The 26,914-nt window shown below is 34.2% G+C and overlaps 1 protein-coding gene across 3 annotated transcripts; it reads left to right on the top strand.

Annotated features, from left to right (window-relative positions):
• The first annotated feature begins 299 nt into the window (after positions 1–299).
• LOC140870777 (187-kDa microtubule-associated protein AIR9) lies at positions 300–22,712 on the top strand. 3 transcript variants are annotated; one of them, XM_073273169.1, is made up of 38 exons: positions 300–506; positions 1,138–2,164; positions 2,575–2,646; positions 2,838–2,903; positions 3,062–3,133; positions 3,229–3,294; positions 3,412–3,474; positions 3,549–3,614; positions 4,278–4,377; positions 5,072–5,173; positions 5,999–6,231; positions 6,327–6,441; positions 7,106–7,226; positions 7,336–7,511; positions 7,902–8,037; positions 8,339–8,439; positions 8,552–8,599; positions 8,835–9,019; positions 9,099–9,216; positions 9,510–9,637; positions 11,360–11,528; positions 12,101–12,219; positions 12,463–12,631; positions 12,754–12,838; positions 12,930–13,003; positions 13,080–13,199; positions 13,658–13,853; positions 13,937–14,058; positions 14,349–14,556; positions 15,624–15,697; positions 16,486–16,624; positions 20,744–20,925; positions 21,044–21,199; positions 21,417–21,548; positions 21,649–21,707; positions 21,927–21,959; positions 22,060–22,191; positions 22,359–22,712. In XM_073273169.1, the coding sequence occupies exons 2-38, from the start codon at positions 1,253–1,255 to the stop codon at positions 22,533–22,535; spliced, it is 5,226 nt and encodes a 1,741-aa protein (XP_073129270.1). In that variant the 5' UTR covers positions 300–506; positions 1,138–1,252; the 3' UTR covers positions 22,536–22,712. The 3 variants fall into 3 exon arrangements, with proteins under 3 accessions (XP_073129270.1, XP_073129269.1, XP_073129271.1); XM_073273168.1 differs by having other exon boundaries at positions 1,125–2,164; XM_073273170.1 differs by having other exon boundaries at positions 1,083–2,164.
• Positions 22,713–26,914: the final 4,202 nt, after the last annotated feature.

Below are 26,914 nucleotides of genomic sequence, written 5' to 3'. Positions count from 1 at the left end.
TCTTAGCACCAAAATATATATTTGTTTGGATATAAAAAAAGGAAAAAGAAATGGGTTTTTGGTTTATGAAAACGAACTTTACAACGAAATAGTTTGAATTGTATCCTCACGTCCTTTTCGCACTGGATTTTCCGCCAATTCGCTTTCCCCGTATGTATGTATATTCAATTCAATTCAACTTTTTCATGTATAAATAATATGAATACATAATAATAATAATGATTATACGCGTATAATCATACACCCAAAACAAGCATCTTTGTTCTGTAATGAAGTTTATGGACCCAGTAAATGTCCATTCATCTCAAACTTCCATTTGATTCCCTATTTTTCTTCTCCAGCTCGTCCTCTCTCTCCTACTTTTTCTTTCCAATCTACCCATTTCCGCTTACATTTCAATACAAGTGACGTGTTTTTTGAAATAATACACTGGCAAAAGCTACCAAGTTTGGTTGAACTTTTTCTGTGGGTTCACTCTGCTTCACCAGATCTGCGACAATCTTGAGGTACTGGCGTACCTCTTCAAGTCAGCTGCATTCTTGGTGGTTCTTGTTGTCAATGCAATGGGTTTTCTTTGTCTTATTGAATTGGATACAGCGTCGGTTTAGACTTAGAAATCGTTGTTTTCTCGGCCTTTTTAGATAATTTTTTATTTGGATGGTTGCGTCAAGCGTCGGTTTTGGCTTAAGAACTTGAGCGTTGTTTATTTTCACTTTCTGTTATTGAATGCTTTTTATTCGAAATAACCTGGGGAGTTACATTTACTTTTTCTCTCGGTCTTACTGGAGTTTCTTGGATTGAATAGTAATGTCGGTTCAAATAAAGTTGAATTTTTGTCTATGTTTCTGATGATTAGAAAACTCGACTTTGGGATTTTTTTGAAGCTCAACCCTCATAATAGTTCTGCCTATTTTTTCGTTTATTGACACTCTCTAGCCTCGGACGCTTGACATTATTCTAAATCTAACCCATTAATTTCAGTGGATTTTAGACACTGTTTTCAGAATGACATGTAATGGGGTTCAACTCGCAATTTTTTCCCTACGAGTAAATATGTTCTTACACTGGCAATTTTATTTTAGTAATTGCAGAGCTGATGCAGTCAATTAACTGAACTTGCTTAGGTTCTAAAAACAGGTGGATCATCATGAACTGGATTCGGAAAGTGTCCCCTTTCGCTCAAATGCTTCTCTCGTGTTTGCGGTAGAAAATCTGTTTTTAGCCTGTTGGAGATTGGTTGGCCTTGCTCACAATGGAGGGGTTACCAACAATTCAGTCCACCAAAGATTCCGTAGATTTGCTCCAAAACACTGGAGAGAAACAGTCAGGTACAGAAGAATTGGCGCAAATGCTTTACACTCCAGGTCTTCCGGAAGAACCTTCCTCCGATGGTTTAAAGAAAGTGTCTAAGGTAAATAAACAAAATAGCATAAAGCCGAAGAGTTTTAGTGTCATAGATGGACTTCCAAATAGAAAAACTGAAACAAAAAGTGCTTCAGAGTCTAAGATAAAAGAGGTACGATCAAGTTTGACTAAATCAACAATAAGTAGTGCTTCACGCACTTCAGAACCAGTCCCTTTTAGTAGAAGGAGCAGTACTGGTGGTTTATCTGAAAAACAGCCGGTTTCCATCACAAAACGAGGGACGAGTGACAGTGGTACAACAGCAAGTAAAAGAACCACCCCTCCGGCCTCTGAAACTCTGAGGAAATCTCTTCCAGAATTTCGAAGAAGCGCAGTGCTTTCTGTTGGTGCTAAACATGCTACTAGACCTGGCATTACTGAGAGTCGGAGGTTGGCTCCTGTTTCACCTGTTGCTGAAACTCCAAGGGCACCAACTAGTTCTGATTTGAGAGAGCAAGATTCTAGTAAAACAATTCCAAGGGGTTCGTCCTCATCTTCATCTGTTTCTTCTAAGAGGATTATTTCTCCATCGTTGGTTAGCTTTGGCAGTAGCAGTTCTGCCAGGAAGTCTGTTGCAAAGGTTTCTTCACCATCAACCCAGTCACCTTCTGTTTCAAATGGCTCCAAGTCTGGTATTCCGTCGGCTTCTCTGGATAAAGGTTCGAGTTTGTATAGCCGTATGAAAGTGGGAATTCCAGAAAGTAAAGAACTCCGTCTTATGATGCTTCCTCAAGTAGAGGTCAAAGCTGGCGACGATGTGGTATGATTTTTGCAAATAAACTCTTGATAGGCACATCTATATCAATAAGCTTTAACAGTTATTGGTCTTACCAAGGTGTCTGGATCTTATGTATTACGTACCCGTCAATGCATTCTTGAGTGTTATTTCTGGTACTTTTTTATTATGAGGCCTTGGCGTGCTGCATTTCTTCTAGCTGGAGTGAATGGGACGATCTATATCAAATTGTGGGATGCCCCAATTTATGTCTGTGTTGTGTTCTACATGGCCTGAGCCATTACAGTCATAGTTATTTTTATTTCAGTGGTGCCAAAGTTATTACATGCTATCAAACATTTGATCTGGTCATATTTGAAATATAATTATCCTTGGTCCCTTGTTACTCTCCTATTTTCAGTTTTTTAAGAATCCTTTTTCTTTTCTTTATGTAGAGGTTGGATCTCCGAGGCCACAAGATACGCAATCTCAATACTGGGAAACTGAAGTTATCGCCACATCTTGAGGTACAAGGTTTTTTTCCTTTGGGATTCACTGTTTGATCTTATAGTTACGAGCATATGCAAACATCTTCTTGTCTGCTGGATTTATCCTTCCTAATGATATATGCAGTTACAAAATGGAGAAATCCAACCAAGGTTGCTACATAGGCTGACCTAAATGAGTTTGGTTTTGACTGAAATATACTTTTCTGCAGTTTGTTTATCTTAGAGACAATATGTTGTCAACATTGGATGGAATTGAAGTCCTGCAGAGGTTGAAGGTATAGATAAATTCCTCAATACGAACAATCCTAACCCATGCTCTAAATTTTTAAAGAAACAAGTTTAGGCTTGTGTATTTTCTTATTCCCATAGATGATAGCTGATCTCTCTCTCTCTCTCTCTCTCTCTGGTGCATCACATAATGTTTTGCTTTCAGGTTCTTGATTTGAGTTTTAATGATTTCAAAGGACCTGGTTTTGAGCCGCTTCAGAATTGCAAATCCCTGCAGGTGATCCTATTCCTGACTTTCTACTTTTTAATCAATGGTAGGATCTGTTGCTGCTTTACTCTACATGAAAAAACAATCAATTTTTTTTATTGCAGCAACTCTATCTAGCTGGAAATCAAATAACATCCTTGAAGAGCCTTCCAGAGCTGCCTAATTTGGAGGTGAACCTGTAGAAATTTTTGGGATTGTCATTCTTCACTCTGTTAGGAATTTGGTCTAGCATTCTGCTAAATTAAATTACTATTCTTTCTTATGTCCTTTTCCTTTTCCTTTTCCAGTTTCTGTCTGTAGCTCAGAACAAGTTAAAATCTCTTTCAATGGCAAGCCAACCTCGTTTGCAGGTGTGTTTGCTGCTTTACTGAAGCAATGATCAAATGTCATGCTCTATGCAAAAGTCAACTTTGTGTTTTCACAGGTTCTAGCTGCCAGCAAAAATAAAATTTCAACTTTGAAAGGCTTCCCGTATTTACCAGCACTTGAGGTTACTCCAGCACTCCTGGCTCATTATTTTCATTGTGTGATGCTAGCAGTTGGCTTGACTGAACTACCTCTCCTCTTATATTAAAAGTTGAATTCATAAATATCTGCTTTATTCTGTGAGGACACTGTACTTACCTGCTGTAAAATTTGTTTGTTTCTTTGCTTGTTTTAAAGTAATCAACACTTGTAAACCCTGCTGTGTACTATGCTTATTGAATCACGAAGTGGGACATTGATCGTCGAAGTTGAAGTTGAAATTAATATTTTGGATTTGGAGGGACATCGACCCAGTCACATTGAATGATTTCCGAGGAATCCTTCTGTATACCCTGACTTGTTTCTTTGCTTGTTTTTAAAGTAATCAACACTTGTATACATGTCATAATTACTATGCTTATTAAATCAATACATTTGACACTGATTGTCAAAATTGAAGTTGATGTTAATATTATTGGAGGAACATCGACCAAGTCACATTGAAATGACCAAGAAATCATTCTGTATTCCTCTACCTTATTTTTAATTTGTCATATTAGTACATGATTGCTGATTTATGGGTTTGTTTATGTTAACTTTGATGATCCAATCATACTTAATTATCACATTAGTTCATGATTGCTAATTGTGTAGATCTAAATGAATATTTCACCTTGATGATCTGCAGCATTTACGAGTGGAGGAGAATCCGATACTTAAAATGTCTCATCTAGAAGCAGCTTCCATTTTGCTTGTCGGCCCAACCCTAAAAAAATTTAATGACAGAGGTAAGTCCAATGTTGCCACTTTACTTCTCACATTTGGATGTCAATTTCTCTTTTCTTGGCGGTCCAATTGCGCATTCTCTAGTACGTTAGTCTCCAAATTTAAAATAAAAATTATTATTTTTAAATGATTTACCCACACCGCCCTCATCCGATAAAAAATCATTTTGGCCCCCTTTAATTGAATTTCCTGGCTCCGTCCCTGCATTTCCCCAAGTAGAAACAATCAATATTTTTTTTAAATAAGAAATTCTTTATGATACCTGATCCACATAGAAGCCCGCAATTAAAATTCAAACTCCACTCGAGTGAAGAATTGAGATGCTCGAATTTGGTCAAATCAAGCCCGAGTCGAGTTTTGACCAAGCCGCTCGCGAGCTACTCATGAGTAGCTTGACTCGCTTGTACCCTTAAGACAACGTATAAATCTTCTTGATCTGTTCCCACCTGATAGTTTTTTTTTGGGGATATAGGCTATTTTATTTTATTATTTTTTTTTATCACAAACTTTAATTACGAATCTGATTCTCACCTTGATGTTCATGCGTAGCTTGACTCACTTGTACCCTTAAGACAAAGTATAATTCTTCTTGATCTGTTCCCACCTGATAGTTTTTTTTGGGGATATAGGCTATTAAATTTTTTTTTATCACAAACTTTAGTTACGAATCTGATTCTCACCTTAATGTTCATCCAGATTTGTCCCGTGAGGAGATTGGAATTGCGAAACGTTATCCATCACACACAGCTTTGTGCATTAGAAGCGGCTGGGAATTGTGTCGTCCAGACCAAGCTGCAGGTAATTGTTCATAAATTTTGATTGTGTTACTGTCTGAAAAATGTCTTCAGCTTTTCCTTGTCTGATTTTTAACAGCTTCCACGGTTGTTCATTTCATTTGTAGACATCAGTGACAGCTGCTACATTTTTTTCCGTATGATGGGTGGTATGTTAGAGAATGCAGATGACAATGATAAGGGCTTTAGGTTTTCAAAATGCTAAATTTCTTTAAAGAGTAGTGAACCCACTGTGAACTGACTGAAATGTATCTGGATCAGCAAGTTGTTGCTTTTCTCTGTGTGCAGTACACAAACGATGTAACTAGAAGTCCTTCAAGTGGGGGTAATGCTGCTGTGTCAAAAGAATCCTCGGCAGTCCTAGGATCTAGAACATTTATATAAAGCAAATTATTACGTGAAACCTCTACCTGGGAAAAAAATGAGTTTTATGTTTCTTCTAGCTCAATTTTATCAAGCTGTTCTAAGGATCTGTTCTAGTGGACTCCAGCTTATTTGTATTTAAACTTGCATGAATTTAGACAACATTGGCTCAGGCTCCTAAGCTTGGTGTGTCATGGATATGCTTCAGATGAGAATTAGTCCATCCTACCTACGCATGGATGATAAACTGTTTGATTTGATCTTCAGATAAACGTCTTTGCATTAGCATACCAGTTCTAATTGATGTCAAGGATTTCTAAATGGAAATTTAAGTTGGATGGCCGCAGAGCACGGACCAAATCAACATTATTTCTTATAAACCAATGCGAGTGGTCATGAGACTTGCAGCCGTTAGAAATTAATTAATCCTTTTTCTTGTGCCTAAACAATTTGTATTCCTCAACAGATTCAACATTTAAGTTTCTACTAGAACAATGGAAAGAGCAACTTCCCCCTGGCTACTTGCTTAAGAAAGCATTCGTAGATCAACCATTTGAAGAAGATGCTTGTTATTGTCACTTTGAGTTTGTTAGAGACAAAGCTGAAAGTAGTGATTCAGAACTAGACTTAAAATACCAGTGGTTTATTGGAGAGAGAACTCCTTCTAATTTTTCTGCCATTTCTGGTGCGGTCAGAGAGGTATGGAATGCGTTTTTTAAGCATTCATGCTTTGATGAGCTCGTATCTTTTTGTTTATCATTAAGTAATAAAAAGATTTCTGTTAACTTCGTCAGGTTTACATCCCGAATCGTAATGATATTGGCAGAGTGCTGAAAGTGGAGTGTACACCAGTTGTAGGAGGCACTGAGTATCCTACAATTTTTGCCATATCTTCTCCAGTTTCTCCAGGTGTAATTTTTCTCACATAATTGATGAAATATGTAAACTTACCATGTTCATTTAAATGATGATGATGTAACCATTATTTATATGTTGACTAATTTTATGGGGATCAAAATGATACATGCATCATCTTGCATGTGCACTGCAATATGCTCACCAGTTTGTGGGTGCCATATCATGAAAAATCAATTCTTAACAAAGAATAACTGGTTGAATTACGCAAACCTGAGAAAATAGAGTCTGAGGCTGGTTGAGGAAAAGGGTGGTCTTTTCATCCTTCTTACAGTTTTAATGTGTTTGTCAAGAATTCAATTGCAGCATGAGATAAGCTATTATTTGAGTATAAAAAGGAATCAGAAAATACTCTGCCCAATAGCTGCACCAAAATCAAGTTCAACTTGGTTTGGTAGAGATGAGTTTTTTTATAGTAGCAGTTAAAGCATTTTTTATTTGTTGGAAAAATAGGGTAAGCTGTTATCCGCCCTCGACAACAAGGTTGTCATGATCCTACACCTATCAACAAAAGGCAAAAGCCCAATCTCGTAATAAATCGGAGATTGATATATCTCAAAGATTACATGATACCCAGTCCAAGTAGAAACTCGGATTATTAAAAGTTCATAATTTCATCTGATGTATCAATTAATTAATTACGGCTATCTTTCTGAAGGCACTGGAATCCCTAAGGTCATTAATATTGATGTACATGGGGAGCTGGTGGAGGGAAGCACAATTAAAGGGTATGCTGAGGTTGTATGGTGTGGTGGGACTCCAGGGAAAGGTGTTGCTAGGTAAGATCATTTTTGGTTGTCGTATGAAGCACGTGGATTTCCGATATAATACTCTCCATGAAAAGTAGTGTCCTTTTAATGTGTGAGAATCACTGTATTTCTTCTATAGCTGGCTTAGACGAAGATGGAATAGCAGCCCGGTGGTGATCACTGGTGCTGAAGAAGAAGAATACCAATTGACCTTAGATGATGTAGATTCATGTTTGGTTTATATGTACACTCCTGTAACTGAAGAAGGTGCCAAAGGGGAACCTCAATATGCGATCACCGAGTATGTAAAATCAGGTGTGAGGCTGATAGATGTAATATTCATCCTTCTTTACCAGTATCAATTACAATATGTGACAGGAGGTATTGTTGTTTGAATCGTGAGGTGCCTCTATCATTTCACTTTCTAATGCAGGAAACATGCGTAGACTGGAAATTGACACGACCAAGAGCATAACACACATATTTTGCACTTGCTTGTCCGGATTTAGTTTTCTAATAATCTCTGTACTCCAAGAATCATTAGAATTTGGACATCAGATCAAGATTATTCCAAATTCCAATAATGAATAGCTTCCTTACAAAAGAAATGCCTCATTTTGATTTCCTTTTGCCTGAACCGTTGTGTTCAGGTACTTTACATCTTCTTTAAGTTAACAAAAAAATCTTAATTATTTTTTGTGGCAGCTCATCCATCTGTCGATAATGTACAAGTTACTGGAGAGGCTGTTGAAGGATGTACTATCAGAGGAGTAGGGGAGTATTTTGGAGGAAGACAAGGCCCTATCAAGTTTGAATGGTTGCGTGAGGATAGGGACACTGGGTTGGTGTTTATCCCTTTGTATTATTCCACTCTCGAGTTAATCCATTAGTTTAACCATCAGGCTGATCATATACTGTTTGTACCTGTCTCAATTATGGTTTTTGGCACGCTGTTATGAAAGTTGTCATGTGATAACAAATGCAACAGAGTGTTTTCTCTTGTGCTTTTCCCTTTTTGCTAAGTGAAGAAGTATATTTATTTCTGTGGCTCATGGTACTTGGCAGGCATTATTTTTCAGATCCTTGAATTTTTTTGGTTTGATCAAAAGATCTGATTTTAGCTGTTTACCTTGCTCTTGCAGTGTATTCACATCGGTTTCAACTGGTACAAATGAATATACCTTAACCAGAGAAGATATTGGACAGCGTTTGACTTTTGTCTACACACCTGTGAATTTTGAAGGTAAGCTTCATTTTTAGGGAGTTCAAGTCTTGACTTTTCCTGTTTCAGCTTTGCATCATGATTTCTTATTAGCACTAGCAGTTAAACCTTGGGGTGTTTTGATGATTTCCAGGGAAGGAAGGGAAGTCTTTGTCAGCATCATCTGAAATGGTTAAGCGGGGTATGTTAACAGCCAATCAGAGTAACAAAAGTTTGGCAACTTGTATACAGTATTTAGTGCCTTATATGTGCAACAATTCTAACTACCATTTACCTACTTGTAGTTGGTTGGTTCTTTTATTGCGTATCAACCAGCTTTTCCATCTGCAGCAGGCTTTTCTAGTGATGCAACTCCATACTGCCTGTTGTCATTTTTAATTTTTTGTTCCATATTCTCACTTACTTACAAACTACAGCTCCTCCAAAAGCAACAAATTTGAAGATAATTGGTGTATTGGAGGAAGGAAGTAAGATTACAGTGACAGGTATTGTCACTGGAGGAACTGAAGCTTCCAGTAGAGTTCAGTGGTTCAAAAGTAGTTCCTCTCATTTTGAGGGTGAGAATGGTCTCGAAGCACTAAGTACATCCAAAATGGCCAAAGTAAGAAGCACCTACTTGTAGCTGTTCATCTACAAATTGTAAATTTTCGGACGGGCATCAGCTAACTTTTTCTTTCTAGGCCTATCGTATACCTTTAGGTGCTGTTGGCAAATACCTTATTGCAAAATTTACACCAATGACCCCAGATGGTGAAGCTGGTGAACCAGCATATGCTACATCTGAAACATCTGTTGTAGGTGAGTTTCTTCTGTTGAAACTTGAATATTTTTCTTCTAGTTTTAAAAAGGAGTCAGAAGATCGCTAATTTCCATGTTGCCTGAAATAAGCTAATCAGTTAGGGGATGTTCATCATATTCTTGTCCCTGTAGCTTGCACCCAAACATGTTTACAGGGCCAGTAGTTCCTCAAATTTATTATTGTTTCATTTACACGTGTATTAATTTGCATGCCCAGTGAAGGTTCATCAACGTGATTTTCTTACATTTTCGTTCATTCAGTCACTGTGGAGTAATGCTTCTGTTTCATGCAGCTCTTCCACCCACTCTAAACTTTTTGTCTATTACCGGTGATAACTCGGAAGGTGGAATTTTGACAGCATCTTATGGTTATATTGGGGGTCACGAGGGGAAGAGTATCTATAATTGGTACATTCATGAGGTAAATGATATCTTATTAAGCCAGGCAAATGCCCAACTCTTTATCCTATATGCTTAATGTTTTATACGGTCACGGAGGGTTTAGAAAGGAATGGATAAAATTTTAGTAAACATGGCTTACTATAAAACCTGTTTGGCTGAAGAGTTTATTCACTCGATAATAGTCATTTATCTTGCAGAGAATCGTATGTGGCAATTGATTCATGATTGGTTAAATAGTGTAAAGCTAAAAATTATTTAAAATCAAACTTCAAAACTCTTTTTTAGACCATGTTATATTTTTTTTAAATAACGAACATCTATATCTATATATCCATGTCTGTAAAATTGTGGATGAAGGGCAATATTTTCCAATTTTGAATGGGAAAAACTAGCCAAAATTAGAAAAAACTAGCCTTTCATTTGTGTGAAGCTTGCTAAATTGCATGGATATTTTTTAAAATTTATTTATATGATAGGGAGTTATTCGGGGAAAAAACTTCTGAATCAATATTGCCCTTCTTATAACCTCCACTTAATTCTCACGAGTTAAATGTTATATAATTTAACTGAATACATTGACTATTTGATTCAACTTCTATTCTAGAAAACAAGGGAAGAAACATTCAATTTTCTTATATCCACAAAAATAAATTTCATTCTAATTTTCTAATTATATGCATATTCATTACTATTGTTGTTGTTATTATTACATGATCTTAAATAAGGTTGCATTGGGAAATGAGGAAAGATTATATAATTAATTATAAAAAGTAATCAAACTTTTTTGTGCATATTTGGACTCCTATAATTTTTTTTTAAAAATAATACATTAATTTAGGATAAAAAAATGGATGCCTTGGTTTTGAGCTTAATCAAACTTATTTTTCTGATTAATTATGTTTAATTCATAATTAAATTTTTTATTTGAGAGTTTGTTAGTTGGTCATTCAATGAACGAGTAATTTAGTTAGATTTAATAAAATCAATTCTAATAAATATTGAATACCATTAAAAAGTGAAAATCGATTAAAAATATAGACTAACTATTGACTTTGTTCATACAGACAACAATATTGATTTCAATGACACTTATCATGATTGGGAGATCCAAAATACCATATAAAATTTTAATAATCAATTATCTATTATCGGAAGCATCTATTGCCTTTGTCTGGAGATTTATTGAAATGTGAATTTTTGATTGTTGTACGATTTGAAAGATTGGATAAAAAGGTAAATGTTCAATCCTACAATTGACAATTGTTATCAGGGTCAACGGCAGGTGTTCGATTTCCATGGATAGTAAGGAGTGCAATTATTGGTAGAGAGACTGTTGAAAGCAATAATTGCACTGCTGCAAGAGCAATCAAAACATGACGTACCAATACCACTAGCTATAACTTTTGTTAAAGTGACAACTGCACAATCGAGGCATGCTAAGTTTCTCAACAAAAAATTACGGAAACTGCATGTTCAATCCAATGTTATCATGTGAAAATCAATTGAAAGAAATATACTTAATTATTGACTTTGTTTAACATTATTGATTTCAATAAAACATAATATAATGGGGAGATCCAAGGTAATGATTACTCTTTCAATATAATTATCATATTATAACTTTAATAATCGGTTATCTAAATGAGTAATATGTAACTAATTTTTCCCTTCCAATTTTTATTTCTTTTATTAGTCAAATGACAATACTTTGCCACTACAATTAAATTTGACCTACCTGCAGGTCGAAAATGACTTGGGAGTTCTATTGCCTGATGTTTCGAACCTTCTTCAATACCAAATACCAAAAGATAACATTGGTAAATTTATATCTTTCACTTGTACTCCAGTCCGGGATGATGGTATTGTGGGGGAACCAAGAGCTTGTATGGGACAAGAACGTGTTCGTCCAGGTAACTGCTAATGCGATTGATGGTTTGCACTCTCTGAGAGATTTTGCGCCTTATATTCATCTTCTTTTTCGCCTCTATTTTCTTGTACGGAACTTCCTATGCTATCAACTTATGAAGATGTTGGATCCTTAAGACGACGGTATGCTTGTTGAATCAATTCCCCTTCCTTCGTTCTGGATTTGTTTAATACAGGATTAAGTTTAGATCACTTTATTAACGCAAGCTTTGAAACTCGTAGCTGAATTCTGACCATGAGATAGGACAAATGACTTGTGGTGTTTTTCAAAATGTTTATTGATATTGAAAAATGTAATAATATGAGTATCCATGCATTTATTCACTTCCCAATTTTTTATTGGTATGGTGTAATATAGTTCTATATTGTTACTTTTAGGAGGGAAGGCAGACATTAAAAAACACACTCTAGTACTGTCTGATATCTGTCCCCTCTGTCTGTCTACGTGCCTTTTGATACTTCAGATTTGTCACTTTAAGAAGAGTTTCTAATGCAAAAATCTGTTCTATGAAGTTGATCTCATTTGAACTTTTCCCTTTCCATGTTTCATGATTAGGAAGCCCAAGGTTGCTTTCTCTTCAAATTTTTGGAACTGAAGTTGAAGGCACAACACTTAATGTCGAGAAGAGATACTGGGGTGGTGAAGAGGGCCAGTCAATTTACCGCTGGTTCCGGGTATATGATTTGTTGATTTGATGTCAATGACAACCATTTCTTTTTTCCGGTGAAATAATTTTGTATTTGAAATTTTTTTGCATATTTTTCCAGCTAATCAAGCTATAGCTTATAAGTTAGCTGACGTGTTCACCCAAAAATCTCTGTATTTTAATAACCGTTGTTTCACAATTAACACATCAGCAATTGTCGATAATGCCTGCTATTCTTCATATAAACTAATTATAGGGGCTCATGTTGCAGACTATTTCCACTGGCACTCAAAGTGAAATCAGTGGTGCTATTGCTTCATCATACACCCTCTCTGTAGATGATATCGGTTTCTTTGTTTCATTATCATGTGAGCCAATTCGAAATGATGGTGCCAGTGGTCCAATTTTCCATTCCGAACAAGTGGGACCCATTGTGCCTGGTAATCTTATAGAATCTACAGTTTTTTTTTTCCCCATGCTGGGCATGATTCTTATTCTATTGATATTTTTTTCATCATTATTCTTGGAAGTGACTTTACATTGAGCTATGATTTTTTTAAAGGGCCGCCAACATGCCATTCACTTGAATTTCATGGATCCCTAGTTGAAGGAGAACAAATAAATTTCACTGCTTCTTACAGTGGAGGGTGAGCCTCTGTGGAAACCTCATTTTAAACTGCATTTACTGGCTCTTTATTAACTTCCTCGTCGCATCGTTGTGACCTTTTACCTTTTCAGAGTGAAGGGTGATTGCTTGTATGAGTGGTTTAGAGTAAATAGCAACGGTCACAAAGAAAAACTTAGTGCTGGAGGTAAATACTTTAATTATATTTCATTTGTCGGGATGCTTGTTTAAATGTTCAGATGAATAACAAATTATCCCTACAGAATTTTTAGATTTAACCTTGGATGATGTGGGAGGATGTGTGGAACTTATTTATACTCCTGTTCGTTCGGATGGATTGAAGGGGTTGACCAGGAAACTGGTTTCTGGTCCTGTTGTGCCTGGTGAGTAGTTCTTTGTTATTTGTTCCAAAGATTTCTATATTAATTGTCTTCTCTTCTCAAACACGTTTTGCACGTTCTCGTTGTTATTGCCTAATGGAAGAATGTCTCCCCCCCATGGATATCACTCTTTATTGCCAAAACTCCTGTTTGTATATTGATCCTAGGAGCCTGAAACTTGTTGATTCTATAATGTTTTATTCGGTGATTGTTGTTTGATCATTTGTCTTTCCGGGCCACACCTGGCTGAGCTGGTATCAGCGATTATATCCCACTAAGCATACGCATGTCACATGGACGATTAAATGTAAAAAGTTTTGCCCTCTCTGCTGCTTTCCATTTTTCTTTTTACTCTTTCCATACTTTTCCTTCAACATAATCCTTTTATCATTTCCCCAAGGCAAGACGTATATTTTTTTGAATTTTGATCCAAGTCTTAAAAAAATTATCATTATGTGCAGGGGAGCCTGTAGGCATCGAATTGGTGATTCCTGATTGCTGTGAGGGCCAGGAAGTGGTCCCTGAAACCAGGTATTTTGGAGGGCAAGAAGGTGCCGGAAAATATGGTTGGCTCCGGTCAAAGTATAAGCTTCACGGTTCTGCTCTCATGGAACTGGCTGACAGTGTTGACGATGCTGATATCCTTGCTCCTGCGCTGTGAGTATTTTATCTGGTGGCAAGTCTCGAGTTTTGATTTCTGCACCACTACAATTTCATCAAACTATTTACTTTTGCCTCAGAACATATACTTCATCGCTTGAAGATGTTGGATCTTATCTGGCCATGCGTTGGCTCCCACAACGGTCAGATGGAAAATATGGAAAGGCTCTGGTATCAATTTGTGAATCTCCAGTAACTCCTGGTAAAATCTTAATTCCCTGCTTCCTTTATAGTTTAATTTTTTTTAATGGATATTACCTTAAAAAAAAATGCACTGATCACATTTCTATCTTCTATCTTGCTTTAATTTGTTTTCCCTACATTTTAGATTAGTGACAGCTTGGTTAATCTGGTTTTATTGATCCTTTTTTGGATCATCTCCTCCTGGATATTATCATCATATTACAATTTTTTGGTCTTAAATTCCCAATCATCTTACTCATTTATTAACTTTTATGCATTCTAATTTGGAGGAAGTATATGATGTGACAGCTCTTCCACTAGTTAGTAATGTTTGCGTGAAAAAGTTGTCTTCAAGTGCTTATGTTGGTGAAGGAGAGTACTTTGGTGGATACGAAGGATTGAGCTTGTTTAGCTGGTATAGAGAATCTGATGAGGGAACAATAGTTCTCATCAGTGGAGCTGATTCTAAATCTTATGAAGTTTCAGATGAAGATTATAATTGCAAATTGTTGTTTGGGTAACTATTCTTGCTCTTTCATTTAAAGTATAATGATCTATAGTGAGATGCTGACAAATTTGTTCACAAAGCTGTTGGATTACTTTCAAAAATACCTACCATGCAACTTGAAAATTCTTACCAAATTCTGTTATGCATTTAACATTTTGACTTGAATAAATTCATTGTGTATTGCCCCTATATTGTTAAAAAGATATTATTGACCACGTCAATTGCTAAGGAAGGTTGTTTTTACATCTTAAAAGATACTTTTCACCTCTTTTAATGATTTTTTTTAAGAAAAAGAATTTTGCTATTTAGTTGTTTTGGGACATTCCTTCAAAATTCATAAACAAATTATTCACATGTCAAATCATCATTACATCGGTAAATGCAATAAATTCTCATTATTTTCCTTTCACTACTTTGTCACTCATATCTCGAATAAGTATCACATACAATATTACTCCATTGCTATACCACCAATTTTCGCAGCACACGGGCTGCGCTCTTCTGAGTCTAAGCTGGTAGAAAGTTTATATCTAATATTTAGTACTGTGACACTTTCTTCATTATATTTCTGTGGAAACAAGCAGGCATAACATTTTTCATAATTTGATGTTTATAAAACTGTTTAACCGCTGGCACAGAGGTAAAGCGTTTCCGTAATATTAACAAACATCTCACAAATGGTCATTTCACCATAAACACCAAACTTTGTTGTTATTGTGAACTTATTTGCATCAATAAGCAATTTCTCACAAATTGTCATTTCATAGTAAGTATCAAACACGTGTTATGACCTTGTTTTTGCATCTATAAACACTTCCGACTCCTAAAGGCAGAACTGCAAATACGTTCCTCCCGGTATTGCTAGGTAAACTGTTTGCGTAGAAGTTGTCCAGACCTGTTTAGTTCAAGTTTTACTAAAACTAGAGCATATGGTATCTTATTAAGAGAATGTAAATGTAATTTAATTACATTTTTTCTACATAGGCAGCCAAGTACTTTGAAATGCTACAACAGACTCCAGTTGCTTATCACTTGCTGAAGATTTTTTTCAAGCAGATATTTCTTTTATCTTGCAGGTATACACCTGTTCGATCAGATTCAGTCCTTGGAGAACTTAGATTATCTGAGCCGACTGATGTGATTTTCCCAGGTAATACTTTCACGTCTCGGTTCCTTTGAGGCTTTGTGTTGGTAATGAGCTGGAAGAGGTTTGGCTTGTATCATCAAATTTCACAGTTTGTTTGTCCTTTCATGGTCATACCTGTGAAGTTGTGATTCTTATCCATTTTGACCGACTCACTAAAATATTGATTGCTCGATATTGTTAATTGCAGCATTTGCTGTGTCCAGCATGTGAATTGAAGGATGCATAATTTGTAATAGATCCATTAAGAAATACGGTCAAATGATGAACTCAGTGCACTTTAGTTATCATAAGTTGTTTACTTGATTTTAGGTGTTAGCGGCTATTATCCATCGCCGTTATATCAATATGACAAAGAGATAGTTGTATATTGTTACTAGAATGAATACATTGCATTTTCATTGAAACCCTGTCTTCGTTTATTTACTCTTGGTGATTGCTTTGTTGTCTTTGGACAAACGACAATTTCTACATTAAAAATCTATTTTTGTTCCAAAAATGCTCTGTTTCTCTCTTCTTTTTTCTCTATGCTATTACTTAATTATACTAATTCTGTGCTGTGTAAAATATGACATCCCCAAATCATAAATTAGTGTGAGAAAATGATGTGTTCAATGATCTCATTACCATGAGGTGACATGAAGTAGTCAGGTCATTTATGTCGGTGATGCTGAAACTTTTTTTCCATCAGATGCTAGCATTTACTCACCTGCACTGCGCCATGTCAGCTCCTATATTGCATCATTTAATCTTCTAGTCAGCATTTTTTGATGACATACTGCACTTTATCTCAGAATTACCGAGAATTGAGATGCTAGCTCTTACCGGGAAAGCAGTTGAAGGGGAGGTATTGACTGCCTTAGAAGTTATTCCGTCAACTGATAGTCAGCATAATGTTTGGGCGAAGTACAAGAAAGAAGTTAGATACCAGTGGTACGTGTACACATACAATTTATTTAATGTTTTGTGGCCATGCTATTGAACTCGATTGACCACTTATCATCCTCGTTTGCCATCAAAATTAATATTTTCAAAATGCCATTCTGTGAGGAGTTGTAGGAAGAATTTGGATCTTTTATTATACCAGGAAATATCGCACACGTGAGAAAAGAATGTTTTTATCCAACTAAATTGAAATTGAACATCATGTTAATGTTTGAATATTTTTATTTCAATGTTAATATGGTAAATACAGTTGATGCAATGAAATTTATTTTTACTCGTCAAATTTGAATAGAAAATTATATTGACTGGCATTGAGTTCTAAGCAATGTAATATGGTGAAGTAATATTTTGCTATAGCAAAACATTTATATAGCCATACATTTTTAATGCAAAACTCCTATGAGACATTCTCACGGGTCAATTTTGGGAACCAGTAATGTTTAAATTGACAAAAAAACTAGCAAGTTGGAAGAAAGCTTTCCTATCGAGGGGAGGGAGACTTACGTTGATATCGGCAGTTATGAATGCCATACCGTTGTATTACTTGTCGCTATTTAGAATCCCAAGAGGGGTAGCTGAGTTCATGGAGAAGCTAATGAGGGATTTTTTGTGGGATGGACCGGACGGAGACAAATACAACTACTTGATAGCATGGGATAAGATTAACATCCCGAAAAACAGAGGTGGTTTGGGAATTGGAAACATTCGCTTGAGGAATAAAGCTTTGTTGGGTAAATGGTGGTGGCGTTTTTCAAAGGAAGGGAATTCACTGTGGAAGAGAATCGTAGTCAGCAAATACGGGTTGCAAGAAAATGGTTGGGACGCGGGGCTGGCAAGGAATAACACCTTTCGGAGTCCTTGGAAGTTCATCTCTAGGATTTATCCGGCTTTTATCCAATCTTTGAGGTTAGTGGTCAAGGGGGGAGATAGAATTAGATTTTGGGAGGACTGTTGGGTAGGGCATTCAGCTTTTAAATTCCGTTTTCCTTTGCTTTTTCAGATTTCTAGATCTCACAATAAGCCAATATCTCATTTTATTTCTTTAAATTCAGCCTCTCCGTCCAGTTCATTATCTTGGGATCTCCACTTCCGTCGGGATCTTAGTGACGAGGAAATTAGTGACTTAATAACTTTATTGGATATCTTGGGCAGGGTTAGTATTTCAGAGAGGGGAGAGGACGTTAGGCTTTGGAAGTGGGATGCTTCGGGAGAGTTTTCAGTAAAATCTTTCTTCGATTCTTTCTTTCCAGTAGCTCTGTTCCCAAAATTCGATCTGTTTCGAACCATTTGGAAAGCGCCGATTCCTTCTAAGGTAAAGGTATTCTCATGGACAGCAGTGTTGGGTAGGCTGCCGACTTGTGATTTGATCCAAAAGAGGCCTCCGAAATGTCTTTTAAATCCTAATTGGTTTGTGCTGTGCAAGAAAGGGGGAGAGAGTATAGATCATCTACTGGTGCATTGTCCATTCACGAGTACCTTATGGTGGTCAGTGCTAAAGGATCTGGGATTGTTGTGGGTGACTCCAAAGACAATGAAGGATTTGTACGTAGCAGATATGGGATGTTCATTGGGCAAAAGAAGGAAAACTCTATGGGAAATTACAATACATTGTGTTTGTTGGAACGTATGGCTGGAAAGAAATCGAAGAATCTTCGAAGACGTAGAAGACTCGATTGAAGAGATTTGGGATAAGATCAAACTGAGAGTAGCAGTGTGGTTACATAGTTTAAATGATTTCCAAGCTTTTGCGATTTCAGATTTGTATAGGGGTTGGAGTCTGGTTTTGAATTAGCATAATCTTCATATTAAAACCCTAGACTAACTCGTGGACCTTTGGTCCACATTTGTGTGTAACTTTTAACTTTTTTACCTATTAATAACATGACATTTGTTTCTGATAAAAAAATAAATAAATAACCATCATTTTTGTTATATTTGTCATGTCATTCATTCCATTCACATTAAAAGCATTTTAGACATTCATCTTAAATCAAAATAATAATTTCTCTAGAGTTGTTATTGCAGATTTTAAAAAAAAAAAGTTTAAAATGACTTATAGAAATTAGGAAAAAATAAAATATCAAACTTTCAGTTAGTGACCTAAATTTTTTCTCCCTAAAATATGTAACCATGCATTGACTCCATGAGTTTAGTGGAGAGAAATATTTTACCTACTTTCCCTCTCTTTTACCCAATCTGGAAAGCCCCGATTCCGACAAAGGTTCAGTTTTTCTCATGGACAGCTGCGTTGTGGAGGCTGCCTACCTGTGATTTGATTCAAAAAGGCTCCCGAACATCTCCCTTAGCCCGAACTGGTGCGTACTATGTAAACAGGGGGGGGAGACTCAGGACCATTTGGTTATTCACTGTCCGTTTTCTGGTTTCTTGTGGAATCTTGCTCTCAAGGAATTGGGACTGTCTTGGGTAATCCCAAACTCAACAAAAGATCTTTTTGCTATGGATCTAGGAGGTCGGCTTGGACAAAAAGGGAGAGTGTTTTGGTTGATAGTGGTTCATTGCGTGTGTTGGTAGCTTTTTTATGATAGTGAAGAAATAGTAAAGGAAGTTTGGGACAAAGTCAAACTGAGAGTTTCCATGTGGGCTCACAAGGGTTCTAGCTTCCATTTTTTGGCTTTATTAAACTTGTATAGGGATTGGAAATTGGCTTTGATTTAGATAATAATTGCCTTTGTTTGCAAAGGACCATAGTTAGCTTTTGTGGACCGCTGGTTCACTTTTTGTATCTACTTATTTCACTATATATATAATGTTCTAGTTTCCTATCAAAAAAAAAATAGTATATCTCTTTTTTACTTCTTGTATTGCAGTATAGAAATAATTTCTTGATCTTTCATAAGTTTCAAGACTTCAAAATTAAAATTTATTTACAACATATATAATACTTTTTTTTTGATAGGAAACTAGAACTTTATATATATAGTGAAATAAGTAGATACAAAAAGTGAACCAGCGGTCCACAAAAGCTAACTATGGTCCTTTGCAAACAAAGGCAATTATCATCTAAATCAAAGCCAATTTCCAATCCCTATACAAGTCTAATAAAGTCAAAGAATGGAAGCTAGAACCCTTGTGAGCCCACATGGAAACTCTCAGTTTTACTTTGTCCCAAACTTCCTTTACTGTTTCTTCACTATCATAAAAAATTCTTCTATTCCTCTCCAGCCAAAGCGACCAACACACGCAATGAACCACTATCAACCAAAACACTCTCCCTTTAATTTATTTGTATTATGTTATTTGTATTATGTTAAGATTGATCGCTTTTGATGTCAATCATTTCCACTATTTGTTAATATAAAAATGGTTAGTCATATTTAAAAGAAAAAAAATGGTTAGCGAGTATTTCCTTATTTTTTCTTAATCATCCTTCTTTTTCTTATATTGTTACCGTTGCACCATAAATATTATTTTTAGATAGTGTATAGTTAATTATTTTTGAACAACTTATCTAAAATTTTACGTAATCATAACCTATATTTAATGTGCCTCCATTACTTTTTGGATTCTCAAGCCATCTAATACATCTACTAAATTCAAGTATTATTTACGACACTGAAATGTGATAAACATCTTATATAATGTTAGATATCATATTCTTTTTAGCATTCATTATATTTTTCACTACATCGTTAAAAAATCTAACATATTGCTATTTTTATAGAATATTAATATTAATTTGTTCCTTGTATATTTTTCAATGTATGACTTTAATCATATATTATTAATCTCTTTGAATATTCATATGTCTTATGACTCTTATCTCAACTGTTTTAATAAGACAAAGATTGACTATAATTTACATCATGCTCTTGAATAAAAACAATGAATAAAAATTATGACAAAAAAAACTTGTAATTATACATGCTTTTGTTCATAGTTTTTCCCTCGATTTATCTTTTAATAAAATTTCGACGGAGATAATATTTTCTTATGTTACTTGCATATTCTAGTCAAATATTGAAACAAAAATTGTTAATGAACCAAAAATATATTTTGATTCATTATTTTCATCATAGATAGAATATATTGGTCCTTCTGGCTCACAATTCACAATATCACTCATACTATATACCACTTGTGTTGTAGGTTTTGCTCATCTGAAACTGAAAATGATCTGTCTTTCTACCCGTTTCCATCACAACGATCGTGTTCCTATAAAGTACGATTTGAGGACATTGGTCGGTACCTGAGGTGTGAATGCATTGTTACTGATGTGTTTGGAAGATCAAGTGAGCCAGCATATGCTGAAACTGATTCTGTTCTACCAGGTCTTTATTCTAAAAATGCAATCGAAAATCTTGTCCTTGAAGATCTTTGTTCATATCGGTCGTAGAAAGAAATGTTTGCATGTGTGTCAATTTCTGAAGGCTTTGTTGTCTGTTTCAGGAGTTCCTAGAATGGACAAGGTGGAAATTGAGGGTCGAGGTTTTCACACGAATTTATATGCTGTCCGCGGCATTTATAGTGGGGGAAAGGAAGGGAAAAGTAGGATTCAGTGGCTTAGTTCAATGGTTGGAAGTCCTGATCTCATTGCTATTCCTGGTATAGTATCTCTCTTTAGCTGGTTCTCTATTTTTGTGAATGTCAGACAGAACAAACATGGGAAATTTGTGTAAATTTCTCTTGGGTTTTGTATGACCTCAATATATTTTTATGCTGAATAATTGGCTGGAATCTGGATTTATCTCAAGTTACTCTCCTTGTTAATTCAGCAAAAGGATATTGAGTTATCCCTTCTAATGTTCTTGTTTCTTATCAGGAGAGACTGGAAGGATGTACGAGGCTAATGTTGATGACGTAGGATACAGGCTAGTTGCGATTTATACTCCAGTACGAGACGATGGGGTTGAGGGACAACCTGTCTCTGCATCAACAGATCCCATTGCCGTTGGTAAATTTGGAACTATTGTCATGGTTTTTTTTACTTCTGTGCTAATTTTGCCAATTAAGCTGTTTTTATTGATTGCTCATGCTCGTTCATCTGCTTACAGAGCCTGATGTACTTAAAGAGGTCAAGCAGAAGCTGGATCTTGGATCTGTGAAGTTTGAGGTGTTTTTTTCGTTCAATAGTTTGTTTGAATCACTTCTTTAGACGTTGTGCACTTCTTTTCTTGTTTATCCATTAATGTATGTAACATGCGATTATGCCTCTAATGTATTTGCCATATTTCAAGATTTTCTCCAAAATGTAAATTCCGTAACTTGGCTTGTTTTGATTCTTAAAAAGTATTCTCTTAGCGTGTGCTTATTTTTATTGGTTGTGGATCAGGTTCTGTTCGACAAGGATCGATCTCCAAAAAAGGTTATTATTTTCAGTTTTCTGTGCAATTCATTAACCATCTCTAGATTCATAAAGAATTATAGGAACTTATGTATGTACTCCACCATTATAAACATTGCAGATTCCTGGAATTGGAAGTCTGGAGAGAAGAATTCTTGAAGTCAACAGAAAAAGAATCAAAGTTGTGAAGCCAGGCTCTAAAACTTCGTTTCCTGCAGTAGAAATTCGTGGAAGTTATGCTCCTCCTTTCCATGTATGTATTTTTCTTCCTACTCAATGCAGCTCGACCCCCAACGACTTCAGCATTCGAAGTCAAGCTAGCTGCCTTTATTTCAGTTATTGTCTTTACTTTCAATGATACTCTAGTACTTCGATACTTGACCGTAATTTCTGTTGCATTCCTGCCTACTCTTTCTGCAGGTCGAGCTATTCAGAAATGATCAACACCGTCTTAGAATTGTTATAGATGGCGAGAATGAAGTGGATTTGATGCTGCAGACTCGCCACCTTCGTGATGTTATTGTCCTAGTTATTCGGGGCTTTGCACAACGATTCAACAGCACATCACTTAATACTCTCCTGAAAATAGATATGTGAAACTATGCCCGCATAAAATACTGTTTGATTAAGTTATTATGGGTTTGCCATTTCCTTCCGCATGTATACATGCAATATTTGTATAGAGCTACGTGTTCATCTCTCAAGTATGGTGTTTGAAACATCACATTTTTATAAAAGGATATTTTGAGCATGCTTGAATCGAAGTTTCACAAGCTTGATATTGTGATTTGAAGCCTGTAGCAAGTTTTCAGTAGTTTCTATTAACTGAAAGAATATGGGCGAAATGTCAATTTTAGTTCTACGAGTAAATTGCACTAGCGGCGCAGGTGATGACAGTTTGTTTGTATAATTAATCCATTTGAACATTTTTTTCATAATTATATTTAGGGGAATATAGTCAAATTGGTCCCGTAAGTTTGCTCATTTTGTGTTTTGGTCCTGTAAGTAATTAATTTTGGGTTTTGGTCCTATAAGTTAAGTTATAATTGGTTTTTAGTCTTTTCTTCATAGAGTTTTGGCGTGACATCAGAAAATGCTGACGTGATAGCTAAAAATGCTCACGTGGCATTGAAAAATGATGATATGTCTGTTATGACATCAACACTTAAATGTCATGTTCTCAAAACTGGATTGTACCGGTCGGTTCAACCAGTTCGACCCGAAATCGGTCACTGGTTTGATCTAAAACACTTCCAAAAACCGTTTTAACGGTTGAACCGACAGAACCGATTGATGATCGAAAAACTGGTTTTTCGAATTTTTTTGAAAAATTATTTTTTTTTATTTTAAAAAATTAATTTAATGTTTTATTATATATACACATAATTATTTGAAATTTTTTCTTCATTAAAAATATTTTTTATTAATATTAGTTTCTAATTAATTAATTTATTGTTTAAAAAATATATAACTATAATTAATATTTTGAACATATTTATATAATATTTAGTTTTCAAAAATTACGATAAATATTTTTTTTTCTATTTATATAAATTTTTTAGGTTTTGTTAATTTTAAATATATTATTGATTATATTATATTATATAAACGATTTTCCAATTCGATCGTTTTGCCTTTTAATTGGTTTAATCACCGGTTCGATTATAAAAACATTGCTTAAATAAAAAATGATTAAAAACGAAAACATAATTAAATCTACAGGACCAAAACCCAAAATTGAATACTTACAGGACCAAATCACAATACAAACAAACTTATAAGACTATTTTGGATATTATCCCTTATATTTGGTGGATATAAAATCAAAGGGTTATTTGCACCAAACATCCATGTGAAATATTGACAATGCACATTTCTCGCATATGAAATTTTAATAGGCATCTTCAACCCTAATCTTTTAAAAAATTAGCACACTCGTCCCTTCAGATGAGTGATTGTTGCGCACGCGCCCCTCATGCGACTGGACAAGGATTTTGATATTTTTTTGCACCAAATACCCATGTAAAATATTAAAAATGCATTTTTGACCCCTGTGAAAATAATTTTTAAATCTATTCAACCCATAATACACAATTTTTAATAAAATCCAATTATAAATATTTAGCAAACATTTTTTGTTTTATTAATATTTTTTTAAATGTATTATCATTATTAATTATTTTCTAAAAAATATTATAACTTTATCCTGTTATTATTATTTTATTAAACTCACTTCGTATTTTCAACTTTTTCATTAAACATGCATTCATAAACAAGCATTTAAATAATTTCAAGTACCAAAATATTGAACTAAATCGATAAGTTCAAACATATTGCTTTTTCGATTTAGAACTATATATTATTGAATCAAAATTTAAATTTTTCGAGAATATGCATTGCACAATTTGTAATAAATAATAAAAAAAATAACATGCTTATATAATTATAAATCGAAAAAGTAACATTCATGACCTTATCATTTGGTTCAATATTTTGGTATTTTTAGATATTTAAATTCTTATTTATGAATCATGTTTAATGGAGAAGTTGAAAACACGAAGTGATTTGATAAAATAAGGATAACGAGATAAAGTAATAATTTTTTTAGAAATAAATAAATTATAAATTTAAAATAAAAATAAAAAATAAAAATAAAAATAAAAAAATTAAAAATGTTTGAAAAATATTTTATAATTAGATTTTAATAAATATTGTGTATTATTATTTAATGCAAATTCTGCAATGCATTTTAAAAAATTTAGATTTTGGTTCAAAAATCTATAATTCTAAATTGAAAAGTAATATGCATGAAATTATCATTTTGATTTAATATTTTGGTACTTTTAGGTATTTAAATCTTATTTATGAATGCATTTTTAATGAAAAAGTTGGAAACAAGAAGAAAGTTTAATAAAATAATAATAACAAAATAAAATAATAATATTTTTTAGAAAATAATTATATAATCATAATAAATTTAAAATTAAAAATAAAATTAATAAAATAAAAAGTGTTTGCTAATATTTTATAATTAGATTTTAATAAAAATTATGTATTATGTGTTGAATAAATTTAAAAATTATTTTACATGAGTCAAATATGCATTTTTAGCATTTCACAGGGGTATTTGGTGCAAAAAAAATATCAAAATCTTTGCTCATTCGCATGAGAGGCGCGTGCGCAACAATCACTCATCTGAAGGGGCGAGTGTGCTAATTTTTTAAAAGGTCAGGATTGACGATGCCTATTAAAATTTTACAGGGGAGAAGTGTGTATTTTCAATATTTTACAGGGTGTTTGGTGCATATAACTCTAAAATCAAAACAGATGTGTAAACATCGTACGTGGAAAAATGAAACAAATTTCATGATAACATTATATTTTATTTTTAACCGTCTTATTTAATTATATACTTTATTTCTTAATTTTTTTAATATCAATTTATTCATGTTAAATTAATATCATTAGTTACTTAGTAGAATTATTTTATTCTATAACAATCTTCATCAATTAAGGACAAAGTGAGAAATTGTTTTATAAATTTTATTTTTCAAACATTTTCTCAATTTGTGTGAAAATATATACAAGTCTAAATGAGTTGGACGGAAGAGGTATATGATCGTTTCTAAAAAATTATATTTTATACAAATAAGTTTTTAGTGTAATACTCTTATGCGTAAATATTTACGGTAGAAACATGAACTTCTCCAAGTTGCCTTAAACTCACAAATTATTTTAATTTTTATCGTAAACTGTGACAAATCCAAAATGAATGTATATGTATATATGTAACATATATTTACTATTAATATATATTAGCAACTGTGGCACACACATTACGTGTGTAATGAAAAAATGTGATAAATGTGTTCAAATGTAACTTAATACATGTTTTCAAAATAAATTTAATATAATCAAATAAGATAACTAAAATATTTAAAACATATATATACACGTCGTGTACCTTTTAGAAAGACTTTAAACTACAAAAAATTTAAAATACAATTCTAATATATACATGTTCCACGAAATAAACAATCTCTTTAGTTGCAATTCTAATATATACATGTTCCACAAAACCTTGAGCGCTGAACAATCGGATGAAATCAGTGGATTCTATTGTTGTTCTACCATAGAGTTTGGTGACCCATAAGGATTTCAACAAATCAAGAGGGTTTCTTCGGTGTATGCTTGATTTTCCAATCCCGTCGCTATAGGAATTTGTTTCGAAGCATTTGTCGACTTCGAAAGAGGAAGCAATGAACTTTCAAGTGAAGGGGTTGTAGCATACAGAGGCAGTTTTGCCAAAGTAGAAACTAAAAATCGATTGTTTTTTTGGTTTTCTTCGTCCATGTATGCTACAATCTGTGAAGAGTTAGGCAATGTTTTTTTTTTTTTTTTTTTCAGTAATACCAAACTGGGTTTGGAACGCAGCGATAAAGAAAAGGCCATGGTTTTGTTTCGTGGGTTTGGCCATACCAAAATGAGGGGTCGTACGCATCGTGAGGTTTCGTGGGTATTTTTTGTTGGTTAATTTATGGGTGAATTAGAAATCAGTCCCTAAATCCAAACATATATATCTTTTCAGTCCCTTGTCAGTAAAAAATTTGTTTAAACTCCCTGGGCCCACATTTTTTTTTCGGATGAAAATCGGTACAAAACATTGAAAGTATGGTACGAATGCATGATATTCGAGCACTAATTGTTTAATATCGAGTACAAAAAATAAGATTTTGAGTATAAAATCTGAACATCATTACTAATATGAACTTTAATATATGTTTGAATATTAAAAAAATCATACAAAGTCGGTACAAAACAATGAAAATATGGTACGAATATATGATATTAAAAAACTAATTATTCAAGATCATGTATAAAAAATAGATTTTGAGAGTAATTCGTACCATCTTTATTAAAATTAACTTGCAATATATGTTTGAATACTCAAAAATAATAAATTTGTACCAGATCTA

Source organism: Henckelia pumila, unplaced genomic scaffold, assembly GCF_033568475.1.
Source record: "Henckelia pumila isolate YLH828 unplaced genomic scaffold, ASM3356847v2 CTG_254, whole genome shotgun sequence".
Taxonomy (NCBI): Eukaryota; Viridiplantae; Streptophyta; class Magnoliopsida; order Lamiales; family Gesneriaceae; genus Henckelia; species Henckelia pumila.
The sequence above is the reverse complement of the archived record's forward strand: the minus strand, read 5'-3'. Positions and strand labels throughout refer to the sequence as shown.